The sequence below is a fragment of the Dipodomys spectabilis genome, unplaced genomic scaffold (genome assembly GCF_019054845.1).
Source record: "Dipodomys spectabilis isolate Male_0828 unplaced genomic scaffold, ASM1905484v1 ptg000240l, whole genome shotgun sequence".
NCBI classification, from domain to species: Eukaryota; Metazoa; Chordata; class Mammalia; order Rodentia; family Heteromyidae; genus Dipodomys; species Dipodomys spectabilis.
Genome location: NW_024870917.1, coordinates 2330100 through 2349488, shown reverse-complemented (window position 1 = coordinate 2349488; position 19389 = coordinate 2330100). Strand labels below are relative to the sequence as shown.

At 41.8% G+C, this 19389-nt stretch overlaps 1 protein-coding gene across 1 annotated transcript in view; it reads right to left on the bottom strand.

Annotated features, from left to right (window-relative positions):
- Nucleotides 1–19389, bottom strand: part of Dok5 (docking protein 5) — a 111065-nt gene that overhangs the window by 10025 nt on the left and 81651 nt on the right. The window contains exon 6 of the mRNA XM_042699256.1: nucleotides 15792–15927. Within this exon, the coding sequence (XP_042555190.1) occupies nucleotides 15792–15927 (136 nt within the window). The remainder of the gene's footprint in view (nucleotides 1–15791; nucleotides 15928–19389) is intronic.

Sequence of the window (19389 nt, the reverse complement as noted above, 5' to 3'; positions counted from 1 at the left end):
ATACATATGCAAAATAAATTCGATCTTATATGTGTGTATGTTTAGATATGTATTTATATGTATATACAAAATTCAGCTGTATATTTATAATATAAACTTAACACTAATGTATGTGCAGTTATGCCACCTTTTATTTAAAATATTATGCAGAGCTTCTCATGTTTCTACATACTGCCATTTTCTACAATTGTAATGTTTATAAGGTAAACATCCTTTGCCTACAGCTTAGCTCCTTTCATTTTTCTAACCTTTTTTTTTTTTTGGTGTTACTGGAGATTGAACTCAGGACCTCATGCTTGCTAGGTAGGCACTCTACCAATTGAGCCACACACCCTGCACCCTATTGGGTTATTTGTGTTTGGTTGTTTCCCATTAGCCTGGACCAATATGGGCTGTAATCCTCCTGTTTTTGCTTCCCTGACAGGTACACACCACTGAGCCTAACTATGTGTGTCCCTTGTGGCTGAGATACGTATCAGACACATATCACTGGTGGAATTGAGGTTAATTATTGTACCTGCCCAAACTAGCCTCGCATTGTGATCTCCTGGTCTCTGCCTCCCCAGTAGTTAGCATTACAGGCTTGAACCAGTGTACTTGGCTTCTTCTTAATCATTGTTTTTAACTTTCCAGATGACACCGTGAATTTAAACTTTGACTTAAAAAAAATAAGTAAATGTTGAGTCAACTTTCTTTATAAACTCTTTTGTTTTTTTCTGCAGACCACACATTTCATTCTGGGCCCCATTATGTCATCAACGTGTTCCAGTGACCAGCTTTTCAATGAATTTTAAATTTAAATTTGTGTATCAAAACAGATTTCCCAATGACTCAAAACTCACTTCTACATGTGATTGCCGTATCAGAAAAACAGGCTAGTCATTTCATTTTTGTTCTAAAGGAAGTCTTGCATGGTAGCCAGTAGCCAAAAAGAAGAGTTAGGCTTTTATGAACTGGCAGAACATCCTCAAGGCACAGGATAGTAATTCTTTACCCAGCGCATCCAACAACAAACAAAAGAACCCACCGAGATCGCCTTGTCTCCTCTCTGTTCGGTAAGACTTCCCATCAATGCGTTGGGACCCAAACCATCTGACCTTCAAAATACATCCAGAGCCCGCCACTTCTCACCACTTAACCGCCATCCTGTCCCACGATCACAAGCTCACGCTCTTGGTCCTGCTCTCCAGTCCTTTTAAAAGCAAAGTCATCTTGGTCCCACCCCAGAGCCCCACCCCCAGAAAGCATCTCAAGCCTCGATTGTCTTCAAGGTCAGACAGGCTGTGGCCATGGTTATGTCCTACACTCTCCTCATGTTACATGCTCCAGTACCATCAGCCTCCATCCACCTGAACATGCAAAGCTGTCTGGGAGCCTGGGAGCCTTCGCGCATAGCCCCCTCTTGCCAGGAACACCTGGCCCTCAGCTTGTTTTTGAGACTCCTTTGTCACTGGCCTCAGCTCCCTGCCTGAGTGTGACTTGACCAGCATGACAGCCCCTGTCATTTCTCCTGCCTATACTTCCATCTCCTCATAGCATCCACTAACCCTTCCATATACTCATATGTTCATCACTGGCAGCTGGCGGCTGATTGGCTTTGTCTCCCCCAAAACACAGGTAGCAAATATCTTGGGGAACCAGACTGCTTCTTATTCTTCTGTGCTACAACAGGGCCTGGCACAAAGCAAGCACAGCACATCACCTCAAAGATTTCATCTTCTGTGGTTGGGGTTATCCACGATCAACTACAGGACCAAATTACTAAGTAAAAATCTACAGACATAAACAATCCATAACTTTAAACACCCTTTATTGCAGTATATTGTCAGTATTAATTTTTTTAGTTGTTAATCTTTTACTGTGACTTAATTGATAAGTTAAACTTTATTATAGAAGTATAGGCATTGGAAAAATCAAAATATAAACCAGAATAGGTCCTAGCCATGGATTCAGGCATCCTCCTGGGATCCTGAAAAATGCCTTCCATCAATAAGGGCAGCACACTATCACCCTCATATCTATATAATGAATTAAAACATATCAATTAACTTATACACACATATATACATATATATACATATATGTCTGTGTGTGTATATATATATGTGTGTATATATATATATATGTGTGTGTATGTGTGTATATATATATATTCTGGAGGGATACAAAAGAATCTTAAAAGTGTCTTCCCTGAGAATATGAAGTTGGGTGCCTGCCTGAGAGCAGAAAGTCTGAAGCGAGATTTATTTGACAACCTGCATCCATTAGGGTGTCTGTATGTCCTTTTAATACAAACATGGAAACTGAAATTAGTACACAGGAAAATGAATCACAACTCCTTGCTCTCTCGCACACATTCCGTCCATAAGCTTAAGGAACCTGGTAACTATGAGCAGGCGCTGAGGGATGGGTTGAGTAGACAAATCCTTCCCTGTAAAGAAGAAATCTAACCCAATGTGTGGCCACAGCCCCATCTCTAGCCCCAACCCATTAATCTCCTCCAAATGGCACTAGAAAATGGAAAATACAGTTTAGAAGAAGACTAGGAAGAGTTCTCAGAAAAACCAAATGTAATTTCTAGCCTATAAATTGACAGAAGTATTCCAAGTGTGTCATGAATAGGAAATGTGCCTTGAACTGAATCATAAAATGTTAGGCTTATTTCTACAAAATCCCTACCAAGGGGAACAATAGTGGTTTACCATGAATTTTGTTTAAAAATCTTTAAAAATCAAGCATGTGTTTTGTATATTCTGCAATATGATCTCTGCGCCTGATAAATAGTATTTGTGAGGTTTATCCAACACCCTCCAGATACTCTCCCAGGGTATCTCGTGTGGCGTGGTGCTGGGCATCATTTATTGAGATGAATTCATTGGGCTCTTTCCACTTGAAGAAGTGGGTTTGTGTAATCGATACAGACTGCTTAAAATGCTAATTGCTGTGCTAAGTGGTGGAAACCAGTTCCTCTGGAAGAAAACACAGACAATGCTGAACACACTTATAATCCTTCTGGGGCAAGCACGTGGTTTCTGGGAAGAAGCATGTCGTCCTTTAAAGGCTGTGCAGAGACCTTCACTCCAGCTCTGTGAATGGGCCTTTCATCCACCTGCTGGACTACATGAGCTCCCCTACATGTCCAAAGGACATTGTTTCTTATAGGGATTTTGCTTTCTAATGAGAGAACAGAACAACTTACAACTTGTCCTTGCTTCCTGAAACACACACAAAGCATTGTAAACACACACCATGATCACCGATACACCTTTAAGTGTCCACTGTGGTTAGACAAATAGGAAATCATGTTCGAATCCTTCTTCCCCCAGCACAGTTGTGTGTGCTGCCTCACAATAAGTCTGAATCTGAGGTTTTGTCCCAAAAAAGGAACTTAAAAGAATGAAGTCTGCATTGTGCTCTTTCTAGCTCCTGTTCTACTCCTTGTCTCTACTTGAAACAGCTCATTTTCTTGAGGTCAAGCTTTATTTCCCTCTTCAGGACCAAACAACCAAGTCCCCAGGCTCACCTTAGAGCACAGTTCTCAAGGTGTGTTCCCAGGACCAGGGGCCCTTATTAGAAATGTAGATTCCTCCCCCCAAGCTACAACTCACTAAAGCATGGCAAGCAAGGTGAGGGAACCAGGCCGTCTGGGGTCGCAAGAGCTTGGCAGATGGCTGACACAAGCCACGCCCTGGGTCACCTTTCTGCTCCTCTGCCTCCCCTCGCTGGACAGACTCACCACAGGCCTCACACTCAGGCCCCTAAGAAGACTCCGGGGTGAGTTCCTTCCCCTCAGGCTAAGTGCAAGTTCAGAGCTGTATGTTCCTGTCCTCATCCTCCACTTGCAAAAACAGATGGATAGATGGATAGGTAAGTAGGTAGGTAGGCAGGTAGATAGATAGATAGATAGATAGATAGATAGATAGATAGATAGATAGATAGATAGATAGATAGATAGATAGATAGATAGATAGATGTTAGACAGGCAGACAGATGACAGCCCAAATACCAAATAACGAATGGCTTTGATAGCCACACAGTCCCCATCACCAAAGAGTCAACTTTGCTGTTTCAGGGTGAAAACAGCTACAATAGGACATAAACGAATGAGCGTACACTTGTGTTACAATAAAACTTCATTGTTAAAAAAAGAAGGCACAGGGTAGTTTTATAGGCCACATTTATAACACTTGAAATTTGAATTATTCTAATTACTTCATAGGGATTTCCATTAGGTATTTACTATTACATGAGAAAAAGCAACAGGGAGTTCTGAAATATGTGACTGAAGTCTAGTACTGTTGTTCAGAAGAAGGGCTTTTGCCTAGCATGCACAGGCCCTGCATTCAATGCTCAACAAGGCAAAAAGGAAAGGAAACAAAATTAGTAATAAAAGGAAAAAAACGCTTGTGTTTCCATTTCCTAAAGTTCATTTTGACAAATATTATTTAATATGATCAGATTATTTTCTTCTCATTATTTATCATAGATTCTAAACACATAATTATTCTATTACACATACATGAAAGAGAGAAAGAAAGAAAGAGAAAGAAAAAAAGAAAAAGAAAAAGAGAAAGAGAGAAAGAAAGCAAGAAAGAAAAAAAGGGAAATTAAGAAAGAAAAGGGGTCGAGAGAAAAAAAGAAGATAGATAGATAGATAGATAGACAGACAGACAGACAGATAGATAGATGTGGGTATTGCATAAAACAATGGATCAAAATAATCCCCCATCACGTGTATCTATATAAGGGTGTCTGCATTTGTCTTTGTATGTCTACATGCATACTCACGTACTCACAGATAGATTTATCTCTGTAACATAGGATTACAGAGTAACACAGGAAAACACTGATGAATGAGCTTCTTAGTAAAGTTTAGGACTTTCTGATAAAGAGAAAAAGGGAAGAGATGCACAGAGTGAAAATATTTTTAAAAAGCATCCTGAATAGAATTTTTGATAAATAATGAAAAGAAAATGATCTGATCATATTAAATAACATTTATCAAAATGAACTTTAGGAAATGGAAACACAAGCGTTTTTTTCTTTATTACTAATTTTGTTTCCTTTCCTTTTTGCCTTGCTTGTTCATTTATCTGTCTTTGGAGATGGAAAGGAAAAACTGGGAGGGAGCTAGGGAAGGGGTGACATTGCCCAAAAAGAAATGTACTCATTACCTGGGTTATGCAAATGTAACTCCTCTGTACATCACCTTTATATAAAAAAAAACACTTTTAAAAAGAAAAACAGCACCAATCATTATGTATGTGATCATAATTTTGAGATTAACTTTTACATACATGTATTTATGTAAAACTACATTAGCTAGGCCCATGTCCAAGAATAGTTGTGAAAATTAAACAAAATAGAGCATGCAGGCTCTCAACAGATGGAGCCACTTTCTCCAGCTCCAATGATCTCTCCACTAGACTAAGCCTCCTCACTGGCTTTTCTGCTCCCACTCTCCCTTCCTACCTCCTCCTGCCTTGCCCACACACATTCTGGAGAATTCTGTCCTCAGCATTCTTCCACCCACTGTATCCACTTACAACCTCTGGGCATGGGTATGCACTGAACAAAATGCAACTCCTCTTCTCTCCAGGCTTTTCTATTTCATATGACAGAGAACCAGTCAGACGCCCAGCTTTGGCCACACCCTGGGCCGCCTCCACAATGGCACTGCTTTGGAGAAGAGCTCTTCTCGAGCGTGGGACAGACGTCTCCTCCACGCTTCCATACCTAACACCTCCCATGACTCCAGACATCCGGGAGGCACAGGAATGAGGAGATGACTGTATCCTTGATGAATGAATTGCCCAAACAGATGAATGAGTCAGCAATGGGAACAAGAATCCTCTACAATCTATCTTCCACTTAAACACTGTAACTTCTCTTAGTTTAAATCAACAAGAACGGCTCAGGGCTGGAGGCTTTGCTCAAGTGGTAAAATGCCTGTCTAGCAAGCTCAAGAGTGCAAACTCAGTTCCAAGAGGAGAGAGAGACAGAGACAGAGACAGAGAGACAGAGAGCCCTACAGCTCAGGTTGCTTCTGTGTTGAGCAGAGAGCAGGCACTATGACAATGAATTATCCCACTTAGCAAGGTATGTACTAATATGATTCCCACTTTACAGAGGGGAAAACAACTATGAAAAAACATATTCAAGGTTACCGCAATGGGAAATTGCTCAGCCAGGAGTAAGCTCCAACCCCAAAGTTTAGAGCTGCTGTTCATAGGACAGCCTTGAGCATGTCTTAGCCAAAGTATTGAGGATATAATGAAGAACCTAAGAAGTGGGCTCAGATCTATTTAGTTCAAGCACATGAATTTCATTTCCACAGCACAGAGACAAGGCAACTGGCAGCAATTCTAGGTAGCAGCGGGACTGAAATATTCCTGTCATCTGAGGAAGAGGACATGAGTGCTCCCACATACTCTCCTATCCCAGGGTCCTTCCTTCAAGTGGAAATGAAGTACCTTCCAAAAACATGCTCTTCTCTGACTGTCACAGAAATCTAGCCTCACCTGATGGGCTGCTGAGTCCTGATTCCAACCCTGACAAGATGTATGACACACACCATCCAAATTACTGTCTTTACCTTCTCCAGCTTCCTGACCCTGGTTCTGACATTTGGAGCAAAAAGTGATTTGTACTCCTGCCATCGGCCTGCTATGAAGGCATCACAGAGTATTACTGAGCTGTCAAGAAATTGAGTGATCCAAGCAGATGCTTACTTCTTCAAATGTTGAGGTGGGGAAGGGAGGAAGGAGAGAGGAGGAGAGAAAGAAAGAAGGGGAAAGACGAGGAGAAAGGGAAAAAGGAGGGAAGAACAGAGAAGAGGGAGAGGGGGGAAGAACTAGGGAGAAAGGGAGGAGAGAAGTGGGAGAAAGAGAGGGAAGAAGGCAAGAGGGAAGGAGGGAAGAAAAGAAGGAAGGAAGTAGGGAAAGAAGGAAATGGAAGGAAGTGAGGAGGGAGGGAGGGGGATGGAAGGAAGGAAGGAAGGAAGGAAGGAAGGAAGGAAGGAAGGAAGGAAGGAAGGAAGGAAGGAAGGAAGGAAGGAAGGAAGGAAGGAAAGGTTGCTTTGTTGATGAAGACAAGAAATTTAAAGATGACAGGATCGGTGTGCAGAAGTTGGCTGGAGCAATGGCTCTGTGTGGTTTTCAGCTCTGACTAGCAGACTTCACAAAAGCAACTATTTGGGGCCAAATTTTGAAACGCAGCATTTTGTTCTATGTGCCAGATGCACACTGAAGGCATGTTTGTGAGGAGTGCAAGTGATGTGCATCAATTTATTCAGACCCATCCGAGTCCTCAGCCATACGCATCAAACAAAACCCTTGCTGCCTCCTGGTAACCTACACCTTCTTAATCATGAAAGCCTCCCCGACCTGTATGCAGGACGGGGTATCAGGGATCTAGTTTTCCATGGGCATTTAAAGTGAGCTCTCTTGGAATCTAAGCTTTGTTTGGGCATTGGGAAGAAACTGAAGTTGACATCCTGGCTTTAGTTTGCTTTTTCTCTACAACCATTTATTGAATACTCCCTTTTGTCCATTCAATGGATCATTAAACCCCATGCCCTGTCAAGTTTATAAACAACACACGAGGCATCATTCCTGCCCACCAGAGGCATACAGTCCATTGGAATTACTTAATTGATTGATAATTAATTAATTAATGCACAAGGCAAAAATCCCAAGTGGTCAGATGGGCCCTACCATGCTCCCCCTCCATGGAAGTAAGTGCATTTCTGACACAAGAGAAAAGATGTGATTGGTGCTTTGTGTCCTTTGCTCAGTCTGGGCCCATTGATCCTTGGTCATCTGAACTCCTTGGCCCTGGTCTGGCCACTGGAGACACAGACCAATGTTAGTCTGCTGCCTGAACTGGAGCCAATAGATGACCTTGCACCTCGTCCTTCACAGTTTCACAGTACATCGAAGGAATATGACATACAACTTGCATGTCATACTTGGATAGCTCCATGCATACTTGGACAGAAATGTTTTAAGAAGCCAATTTCCCGTTCTCTAGAAACCATCAACTGGATCGCCCAGAATACTGAACGTTTTAGGGTTTGCGAAGCCAAATCAGCTCCACCTTGAATGCCCTGTCATGTGCTATTCTGGTTGTCAGTTGCTAGTTGTGGCTGACACATTTTCAGACAAAGAATGTGCCCAGCGGGGCAACCTCAATCCAGAATCCCCTTAGGTGCCTCTGGTATATCTAAAATGACCAGTTCCAGATAAAACCTTATGTGGCCTCTGATTAAACCAATAGGGATGATTACTTCTGCCTTTAATAACTTTTTAGAAGGAAAGGGGGAGTAAATTCACCAGAGCCAAAGGGACACATTAAATAAACATATTTGAATTGAATGCTTAAGAACCAGGATTTAGAGCTGGGTAGGGTTAGACAATTATTAGCCAGCAGAAGAAAGAGAGAGAGAAGAAAAGGAAGGAAGGAAGGAAGGAAGGGAGGGAGGGAGGGAGGGAAGGAGGGAGGGAGGGAGGGAGGGAAGGAAGCAAGGAAAGAAAGAACAAAAAGAAAGAAAGAGGATGAGGTAAAAGGATTGGGAAGATGGAGATGGAACATGATGAGTACAAGGCCAGCCTGGACTATATAACAATGTGCTCATTTCCTTGCTCATGTAACTGTAACCCCTCTGTGCAACATTTTTACACTAAAAAACATACAAAAAACCCAAGACTTTCTATCTCTAAATACAAAGAAACAATCAAAAATAAAGCACTTCACACATGGCAAGTTCTTTTTCTTTCTTTCTTTTTTTCCTGCCAGTCCTGGGCCTGGGTACTGTCCCTGAGCTTCTTTTGCTCAAGGCTAGCACTCTACCACTTGAGCCACAGTACCACTTTGGCTATTTCTGTTTATGTGGTACTGAGGAATCGAACCCAGGGCTTCAGGCATGTGGGGCAAGCACCACTAAGCCACATTCCCAGCCTGGCAAATTCTTTTGTGTTGTTCTTGTGGAAAGATACAGAAAAGGAAGTGCTTACAAACTGTTGAGGTTTTTTTTTTTTCTTTTTAATCTTTTCCCAATAAAAAGGAAATTTAAGGAAGGACCCAGTTTTTGCCTGTAATTATCCTGTATACTTGTAAACACAGGCTAACTCTGTATATCTCTTTGTAACTTAATTTAGTTCACTTAAATCGAGTGTTGTGGGTAGGATATAGTGCATCAAGTGCTGACACTGAGCCTGTATCACTCAATTCAAACCCGGACTTCATCGCTTCTGAAGTATAGACACATACTTCAGACGCCTTAGTCCCCAGAATGGCGCCACACTGCCCAAATCAACTGGCCATGTTCAAGATGGAAGGCCAGTGCAGATCTAAGCTTGGCCAGTGCCTCACCAGCAAATTTTCCAGGAACATCTGGGCTATCATCCGACACTCTGCACCAGCAGCAGCAGCTGTGTGCAGATAATACTTCTTCACCCTGAAGCTCAGCTCAGACATAACCTGCTCAAGAAGATGCTAAGGACCTTGGACAGGCTCTGTAGAGCTCCATCTATTTCCCTCTCAATCTTTTATATTTGACCACACATGGTCTTAAAACCATTCTCTTTATTATACATTTTTACCATTCCCCTACCCCCATCCTCTGCCTCATGCCAGAAATTCAGCTGCTCTGTCCATTTCTACAAATGTAATTATGTAGCCATGGTTTCTTAAAAAAGATGAGAGAGAGACATTAAGTGATACATAAAAAAAAAAATCCCTTCCCAGATGCTCCAACAAATCTTTCCAAAGTAGCCAACATTAGCGTGTACATTTATATCTTGTAGAGAGGAACTCACTTTCTAAGTTGATCAAGTCCTGTGCAAATGGGTCTGACTCTGCCGGGCCTCATCTGCACGCACCCATTTCACCCACCTGTGCTGTTCTTATAATCATGACCACTCAGGGTATCTCGCTACTTAAAATCTCCTCCCAGAATACCCGTTACACCATGCACCTCAGATAGTCCCCTTCTGGGGGAGACTGGCCCCTTTCTAGTTATTTCTGCTGTTATGAGCAATAAACGTGGGAACTGCATTTGGGTCAGCCATTTCTTGAACATCCACATACTATTGCAGAAAGGGATCAGTACAGATGTGTTTACAAAAGGAAAGATACACATTAGTGCACACATCATCCTCACTTTTAGTAGTCGTTAACATAAATTCCTAGAAATATTACTGCTGGGCAAAAAAAATGTGCAAATTTAATTTTGATAAATAAGAGCAAATGATCTCCAAGGAGAACATTGCAAATAGAACCCACAGAACTCCATTTATATACATTAGGAGGCCTATAAATCTGAGTTCCTTATCTAAATTTTAAGTTACTTTAAAGCACAAGAGATTATTTTGTGCTTTCTTGTGTGTTCTCCACAGGGTCTACCATGTGGATTTTCAAGTAATACATGCATATTCCATATTTATTTTTCAATAAGTAATGTGCCGGAGTATAAGTAGGTTTTAATTTAGGAGGTAAAAAAACAAAGGGCTTGTAATTTCTTTAAGAGGTATGTTAATGTTAACTCAATTAACGAGAGTACGCAAATAGAAGATGTAGACAGTGATTGGGGGCAGGAAGGGGGGGGTGTAGAGGGACAGTAGGGAAAGAGAAGCTGTCAGAGGTGTTTGCACACAGAAAACCCCACAGTGGAGTCTACTTCAATGTTTGCAATAGCAATCACATTCAATTTATGATTTCTTTGGTTGCCTCTATAGCTTTTTTTAATTAGGCCAAGTGTAAGTGGTTCTGGTTTCAAGAATGCTGGAAGAATGTCACTTAAGTTCTAGAAACTCATTGACAAACTTCATTTGTGAAATTCAGTTTCAAAGTAAATCCATTTAAGGAGCTTTATAAAAAGAGGCGAAAGGACAGCTCAGATTTTACTCCTAAGCCTGTGGGTAATCAGGGACCCAGGGTGCCGAGGAGAAGTCGCCCTGGGCGTGGATGTCACCCCCAGTGGAGCCCACATTGTAGCCCCTGAAAAAAAACCTGCTAAATGGCAAGCATTCTTCACCCTGCGGCTCTCTCCTTGAAGGAAATTCTAAAAATGACGGGCCTAGTTGTGGAATGAGGAACATCCCACGCTCTGCCACTCCTCGTTCCAAAATTAGACTTTGTCACTGATCTCAATGGTGGCAAAAAATAGCTAAACAGCTCCAGGGAGGACCCAAGCGGTCTCCAGCCTCTGCTGCTTCCCCTGCAAGAAGGCAGGCAACTGGAGAGCAAACTAGCTCTTACTCCCATCTCCCATTGCATTCAACAGTTCATCCTCCTCCTAATTCTCCAGGCCCACCCCGAACTGATACTACCCCCTACGCACCCGCCCCGTGTATAGCAAGCGATGATATGCATTGAATTTGAAAAGCAGGAAGGTAGAGAAGGAACTTTAAGACATAAACTCACTGTTACCAAGCCTGCTAAAAGAAAGGAGGAGTTTTTGCTTTTGGAGGCTTTTTGGGTTTTTTTTAGATAGAACTGGATATATATATTTTTTTTCTGAAATCTCCTGCTCAGTGGGAACATTAGTGCTTTAATACCCTTCACAGGAGTGAGGCAAATTGTCCCAGGAAAAGGGATTAGGAAGAGGAAAAAAATCCTGAATTTATGGCTGTCATAACCATGAGGTCCACAGTTACAGGCCATGATCTGAGAAGGCAACCTATTTCCATGGCTTTTCTAGGGCTGGCTCACCACCTGCATGCTTTGGTTCATGGAGCACTGTCTGCTTTCAAAGCCAACAGCAGAGCATCTTTAAGTCCCCATCACTACCCGGCCTCTGTCTGGCTCTCCCTCAGCTGTGTTCCACTTGCCTCTTACAGCAACTCTTTTGATAATACGGCGCCCACCAGTATTATCATTATTATCTTATTATCAGTATTATTATCATCTAGGACATGTCTTCTAGATCACATCTGCCAAGTCCCTCTTGCCATAAAAACTGATAATCCCTGGTTCCAAGGATTCATATATGGACATCTTTGTGGGACCTCTATTCACCTATTCTGGGTCACAGGATGGCTCTGTAGCTTTGTGCTAGGACATGACATCAGGTGGATGAAGGTCTCATGGGGCCGTCCATCTCTGCAGGCTTGAGAGCCTGACCACAGTGACAATGACAGTGAGCTAGGGCTTCCTGACAATGAGGCTAAGGCCACAGGTGAGCTTTTCCACTCTCCTCCAATTGCAACCTCCCCTCCCTCTCTCCATCTCTTCTCTCCCTCAGCCATGCATCCATTCATCCAACCATCCACTGACTTATCAATGGTGTGAGGGCAATTACCAGAAGACAATACAGCCAGATCTGTATTACAGAAAATTGCACAAACGAACCCCAGTAGACAGGCCAGCAATGTTGTTTCCATCTCTTTTCTCCCTAATTGAGCACTAAGTACCCATGGGCTAGGCTTTTCACAGGGCCCAGTTAACTTCCTCGGAACTCAAATCTCACTTATTGCATATACAGCAGGGTGTTCTCCCCTTAAAAGTGCATTTATTTTTCTAGAACTCATGAAGCAGACAGCAAATTAACAGCAAATGACATTATTTTCTTGTTAAATTTGCAAAGGGATGATCTGAATGAATTACACAGTCTTGATTAATTTTTAGTGGAAATAATGAGGTTGAAAATGGAAAAACACGTGCATGCAAAACCTGCCTTTCAAGCACCAATTTATGCTAATTATGGCCTTATAAATAAAGTGATCTTACAAAAACTTCTTGAGAAGCTTAAAAGCATCTCATGTGCTGGCTACATAAGTCTAATGCAATGTGCTTCTCTGTAAATTTTAAGTGATTTGCATTCTACTTCATGGCTTTCTCCTTCTCCCTCTCTCCATCTACCACTCCCCCATCTATCATCCATCCATTCATCCAACCTTCCAGTGACTTACCTATCTTACAACATGCAAAACTGATCCTCTAAAAACTATCAAATGGAATCATGCTATACTTTCTCAATCCTGACTTCAGGTTTGCTCTACTTAATGACAGACACAGAGAGAGAAGGAGACAGACAGACAGATGCGGGAGAGGTGAATGGAGAGAGTGAATGAAGTTGAATAGGGTCAAAGTACATTATACGCTTATAGTAAAATAGCACAATAAAACCTGACAAAATTACTTAAAGAAGAGGGAAAGGCGGGGTGAGAGAGAGTGAGAGAGGAGGCAGTACACTAAGAGTGTGTATCGAAATGGCATAATAACCCTCCTTGTAAAACTAAGTATGCCAATAAAGTCTTAATGAAAAAGGAAACAATAAACAACTGTGCAAAAGAGAGAGTGGGAAGGAGAGGAAAAAAGAAAAAGAGATGGAAAGAAGGGAGGAAGGAGGGAAAGAGGAAGGAAGAAAGGAAGAGAGGAAGGAAGGGAGGAAGGAAGGAAGGAAAGGAGGGAGGGAGGGAGGCAGGGAGGGAGGGAAGGAGGGAGGGAAATGGATGTGGTTTTTGCTAGAAATCATCAATCCATTACTAGGATCAATACAGATCCACTCATCTGCTCAGCTGTTGATACCAATAGTGACAAAGCCTTGGCTATCACAAATAGTAAAAATAACAGCTACCTTCCACATAAATTTATTACACAATCTTGAAAGTATTGCAAGCATACCTCACTGAAAACTGCAGGAAGACTCTACGATAAATACTATTTATTACCTTTCTCATTTTTACAAAGAAGAAAAGTGGAGCTTGGGGAAATGAAGAACTTTGTCCTTCTCCACAGGGCTGGAATAGCTCAGTGTTAGTGCTGGAGCTAGTTCTGCTCCATGGGAGAGATTCTAAGTCCATCACTGACCATATTGACCTAGCTCCCTACATTATCTGTGTCTACATTACCAGCATTGTCCATAATCATTTTGCTTTCCCCAAAACAGACAAGTAGCAGAGGAGAGGGAGAGCGATAACAAGTAATTGGTTTGCATAATTGAAGACAGAGAAATCCTGAGACCCGCAGTCTGCCGATGGTGGAAGTTCAAGTACAAAGTGGATAGTGATATTTCTCCTACTCAAGACACGGAGCAAACAGAGCCAATTCTCTCTCAGATTTTTAACTTTTGTTCTATTCAAGCCTCCAAACTGATCGGGCAAAACTCCCTTAGATTATTACGGGGGCGGGGGGGGGGGGAGGGGGTGATGTGCTTGGTTCAGATGAGCAGTGTCAAGGATATTCATCAAGAAACACCCTGAAGCTCACTCAGGATGACATTCTACCGAATATCTGGTACCCCGTGCCCCACACTTGAGTACCCCGCTTCACTCATGTGAGGGAAGCCTCACAGCATGGAAACAGGGGTGCATTAACTAGTCCAATGAACATACAGTCCAACAGCAGCCTCTGGCCTGCTGCCTGTATCATAAGCAAGAACAAATGTTTTGTTGGTTTTTTAAATACATACTTTCAGATGGTCATGGGGGGGGGGGGGGGGGGAACCAAAGGAACAATACTTTATTAAATGAGCAAAGGGTATGAAACACTGTTTTTAAACATAGTCTTTTCCATTGCATTACATCCTTTTCTGCAGCTGCTTCTGTGCTATAATAGCAGAAAATAAGGAGTTGTGACAGTCATTTTGAGCCCACCATCACTGTCAGATCTGCAAGGTTTTAATCACCATTGTCCTAAAACCCCAGCTTGCACTGTGACAGGTCACTGGGGAAAAATCGGGGTCAGCTCTGGCACAGTCACATCTTTGATATGCTTTGTCTCCTCATATGTCTTTTTTTTTTTTTTTGTCGGTCGTAAGGCTTGAACTCTGGGCCTGGGCGCTGTCCCTCAGCTCTTCAGCTCAAGGCAGCGCTCTACCACTTGAGCTACAGCGCCACTTCTGGTTTTCTGGTGGTTTATTGGAGATAGGAGTCTCACGGTCTCTCCTGCCCGGGCTGGCTTTGAACCGCGATCCTCAGATCTCAGCCTCCTGAGTAGCTAGGATTACAGGCGTGTGCCACCAGCGCCCGGCTCCTCATATGTCTTTAAATCCCACTATTCCAAAGGCATAAATCATAAATATTCAAACTACCTGAACCTTACCACACCAAACCAGCTCACTTTGATTTTATCCCTTTCCAGGTATTTACAACTATAAGTGTGTGATTGTGTTCACTTAACAGAATTAAGGAATTTAAGATTCCTTGAGTTTATTTTCCTTCAAATGAGAGACTAAGATATCATAATACTTTGTCTGATCTTTAGTCTCAAGAACTAATACAGTGTGAAGGAGAAGTATGTTCTGAAGCCAGTAGAAGTATTGCAGAACCTATGTTCTGGTTAGATATTTCTCACACACACTATTTGTGTCACACTAATGCACCAGCAATGCATGGCTATGTCAGCATGTTAGGTTTTCATTGGCCCCAAACCTGTTGCTATTTGAAATGCAGGTAGTTCATTCCCAACTGTTACCAACTCGATGAGCTTTTCTCATTCCTTTTGGTGTCCCTCATCTCTCTTCAATCATTTTTACTTTCTTTCCAGCTGCTGTTGGCATTGGAAATAACTTCTGCCATAAGTATCTATAGATGTTGACATACATTCAAATTGATTTTAAGGTAGACACCCATATACAATAATCACAAAGAAAACAATACATGATCAAGGATGCCTAGTTTTTACCAACTGGCCACCTAGGACATCATCTAGTCCCCATAGTACAGATTGCTGAGTATAGAAGGAAACTATCTGCTCAGATCATACTGGCCAGATTGTTTGGCACCAAAATTACCCAAGTACACTCTCCAAGAAGACACTGAGTGGGAAGGAAGAAATTCCACACGTACCATTGAATTTTTCACGCTCTGTAGCAAGCGCTCATGCTGCTCAGCAATGGCCAGGGCAGCCGAGTGGACCTTTTGGTAGATGGCCTCGCCGTCTCGCGTTTGAAAGATGAACAACCCTTCTCCAGTCTCACACATCCTGAAACGACAAAGAAGCCACTGAAAATCCAGCTCCCAGGAGTCCCAAGAGCTAAGATCTCAGGCCCGTTTCTTTATGCAATTAGTATGGTTGCTTACATTTACTAAACAAAGTGAACAAGGATCAAAACGTTCCAAGTGTCTAGTTAATGACTAAACCCGTAGGCAGGGAACCAACACTCCAGGATAACATGTGATGAGTGATTTTTTTTTTTAACCACAAAGAAAAGCCAAGGATTCCTGACAGAGCACCTTCTCAAGTCTCAGTATAATCCATGCACTTCACCTTTCATTCCCGGGGAGGAAACCTGGGTTCCAGCATTCCTGCTCCTCCCAGCCCAGGAGAGGCTTCCCACCAGAAACCATCCTGGGCAGCTTCAACCTGAGAGGATGATCTGTCTCCCTTCAATTCTGCCTTAACTCACCATGCTAACCAGAGCTTTGGGGATTCTTCTATTTCTGAAATCTCTGATGAAATTGTCGCCCAACTTTTCTAACCCAGCGATGAATCAATGCATCGAACCTACCTTAATTTCTCCTAATGAGCATGAAGGTGTTGGATTATGAAGGACAAGAGAAGCTCTTCAGAAGAACTGCATGGGTTTGATCACTGATGTCAAACATTATGACGAGGGTCCTGTCCACCCCAGACCATGAAAAACCAGAGGACCCAAACAAATGTCAGAAAAACTGTATACTGGAAACTAAGCAAAGCTTCTGCTCAAGCTATTGTTGATTTATCTACTGTAGTACAATATGTAATTCATGCAATAAAACAAAAAAGGCTGTCCCTATCTACTTTTCCACAATACCAGGGCCATATGGCAATTTCCCACATAGGGAAAGCTGGTCAAAATTATCCCACCTGAATTTTATTAGTAAGAGAAGAGGAAGAAAAAAGAAAACAAAAGAAATAGCTCTTTCAGTACATTAATATGAAGGATTTGCTCATGAAATTGATCGTGGGATTTTAGTCATTAAGTCTTTCTAATCCAATGAAGAACTAAAACTCAACTGCAAGGCATTCTCCATTTCCTTTATGAAGATATCCTACAGGAAATACTTTAACCCCTGTGACCCCCTTTCACCCATATATCAACCATACAAACCTGACCACCTTGTCAAATATGAATACATGAATTCATGAAGAGGAGGAATTAACCTTACTGATTCTTTAAGAATGGAAAGCAAGAAGCTGTTTCTCCTAGGGAAGCGGCCATTGTTTATTTTCCTACTTAAATGGCAAGCTTAGACTAAGAAGTATAAAGCTATCTGTTATTGGAAACACTTGTAGGACAATGGATTAGTATGAACTGTGCAGTTATGTGTCTCAAGCCTGGCAATCCAGTAGTTTTTAAAGGTTGTTTTGAACTGCAATCCACAGAAGAAATAATGCTTATATTGTGGCCCGGTGTGTGTCTATCTATTTGTGAATCTATCACCTTGTAAAAATGCTGATGTTGTCTTTTCTATCACTTTTTTAACTCTGGTAGTAGACTGCTGAGTCTGTATTATAACCTAATCACTGGCAAGATCTACACTCTGAAAAACATTCTTTTATCCAGTTTCTACTTTTGATAAAAATAATGAATCCACATTCTTTCTTCAAGGACATTTAAGTTCCTAAAATATTGTGATCTAAAACAAAGGAAATGAAAACAAGTACACTATCAAAAACACTTTCCTATGCCTGAAGTCTTGAAGACACACACACGTATGCACATTTACACACACAAACACACATGCAGACATATTCATACAATCGTATATGTGTATACATGTGCACATACAAATACACCCTCTTGCAAGCACATATACACACATGCACACATATATACAGATCTATAAGCACACATATTACATAAATATACACATACACACACATTTACAGAAAGAACCAGGAGTTACATCCTCAAAGCCCACCAGAGCTCAGGCAGTGGAAGTGACTGGATAAATCTGCTCAGACCATCAGTATCATGGAGTAGAGGAGTGAGGTTAACAGTGAACACAGGTCTTGTTCAAAGACCACAGCCAGCCCGCAGCCACGGTAAGAAAGGTATCTCTAGTGAAGCCACAGTTTCAGATTAAGACAAATCTTTTTCCTTATTTTTACGTTGGGACTGGGGTTTGAACTTAGGGCCTTGAGCTTACGAGGCTGTCTAGGGCTGTAATGTTTGAGTCACACCTCTGGTCCTGTATGTGCTGGTTACTTTTTAGATTGTATCTTGCAAACTTTCTGCCCTCCTGCTCAAACTATGATTTTCCTTCTCTCAGCCTCCCAAGTAGTTAATATTAGAGGTGTGAGTTGAAGGAACTCATCTATGTCACCTAAATTCCAACGGCTTGATCAACCAGATCTGTCCACGAAGCCCCCAGAGTGGTCAAAAGAGACAAAATGCATGAAGAGCTCTGAAATAGAAGAGAAATTAGATCTCTCGTTTGACTGCAGGGACTTTTGTTCATCTGTTGGATAGCATGTGTCCTTCAATTGGACAGCATGACCTAGGAAGATGTGAAAAGAACAAAGCCTGACCTTCCCATGAAGTTCCAGAAGGCTCCTTCTAGCTTCCTCTCACAGCTCTTCCAACCTAGTCATCCGCCCTTGTATGGAACTGTTTGATAAGCAGCTTTACAAAGTATTACAATGCTTCTGTAGGCCTTCACCAAAACATTGTAAAGGGCTAATGGCCTAAGGCAGTAAGAAGAAAATGGGAATAAAAAGAAAAAAAAAAAAAAAGCTAATGGTCTTATATAACCTAACATAGCAATGTCTGCTTCTCCTCTCTCCAGAAAACACAACACAGAATAAAGACACTCTAAGAGGAAAATAGCAAATCTACGTACTTGATTTCTTAGGGACCATTTCCTTTTTCTGTATCTTTTTGCTTTTAACCCTTGTCAAAGATCTTAGCTGGACATTTACTTTTTTAGTAACTGGTAAATTAAAAGAGATCGAGATGTGTATAAGATCTGCCAGAACTGATTATAATTTTTGCCCATAGTTTTAGTCAAAAGCATAAAAAAACCTGCAAGGAAATGACTTAATCACTATGAGAGTCACATTAAATATTATGCTTTTGTAGCCTAAAATCATCCCACATTCTGGAAAATACAAGGTTAGTTCTTAGCGCTCTGGGTGGTCACAAGAAGGAGTCTTGTTCACAGCTCTCTCTTACTCAAGAGTCGTGGCCTTAGACAAGCTCCGCCCACTCTCCCCAATCCCAGTGACCTCATAACTCAAATGGAGGAGGTGGCAAGGTCACCCTGATCTCCTGGGAGATCATGTTAGGAGAGCATGTTTTGCACTTAGTGAATGTTCTGGCATCCAGTGAGCACTTAATCAAGACATGTTGTCCTTGTCATTGCTCTAACCTCTTTCTTGGCATATGTAGCTATTTTACTTCACAGTTAAGTTGGTTAATATTTTTTTAATTGTAAAAACCCTGTACAGAGGGGTTACAGT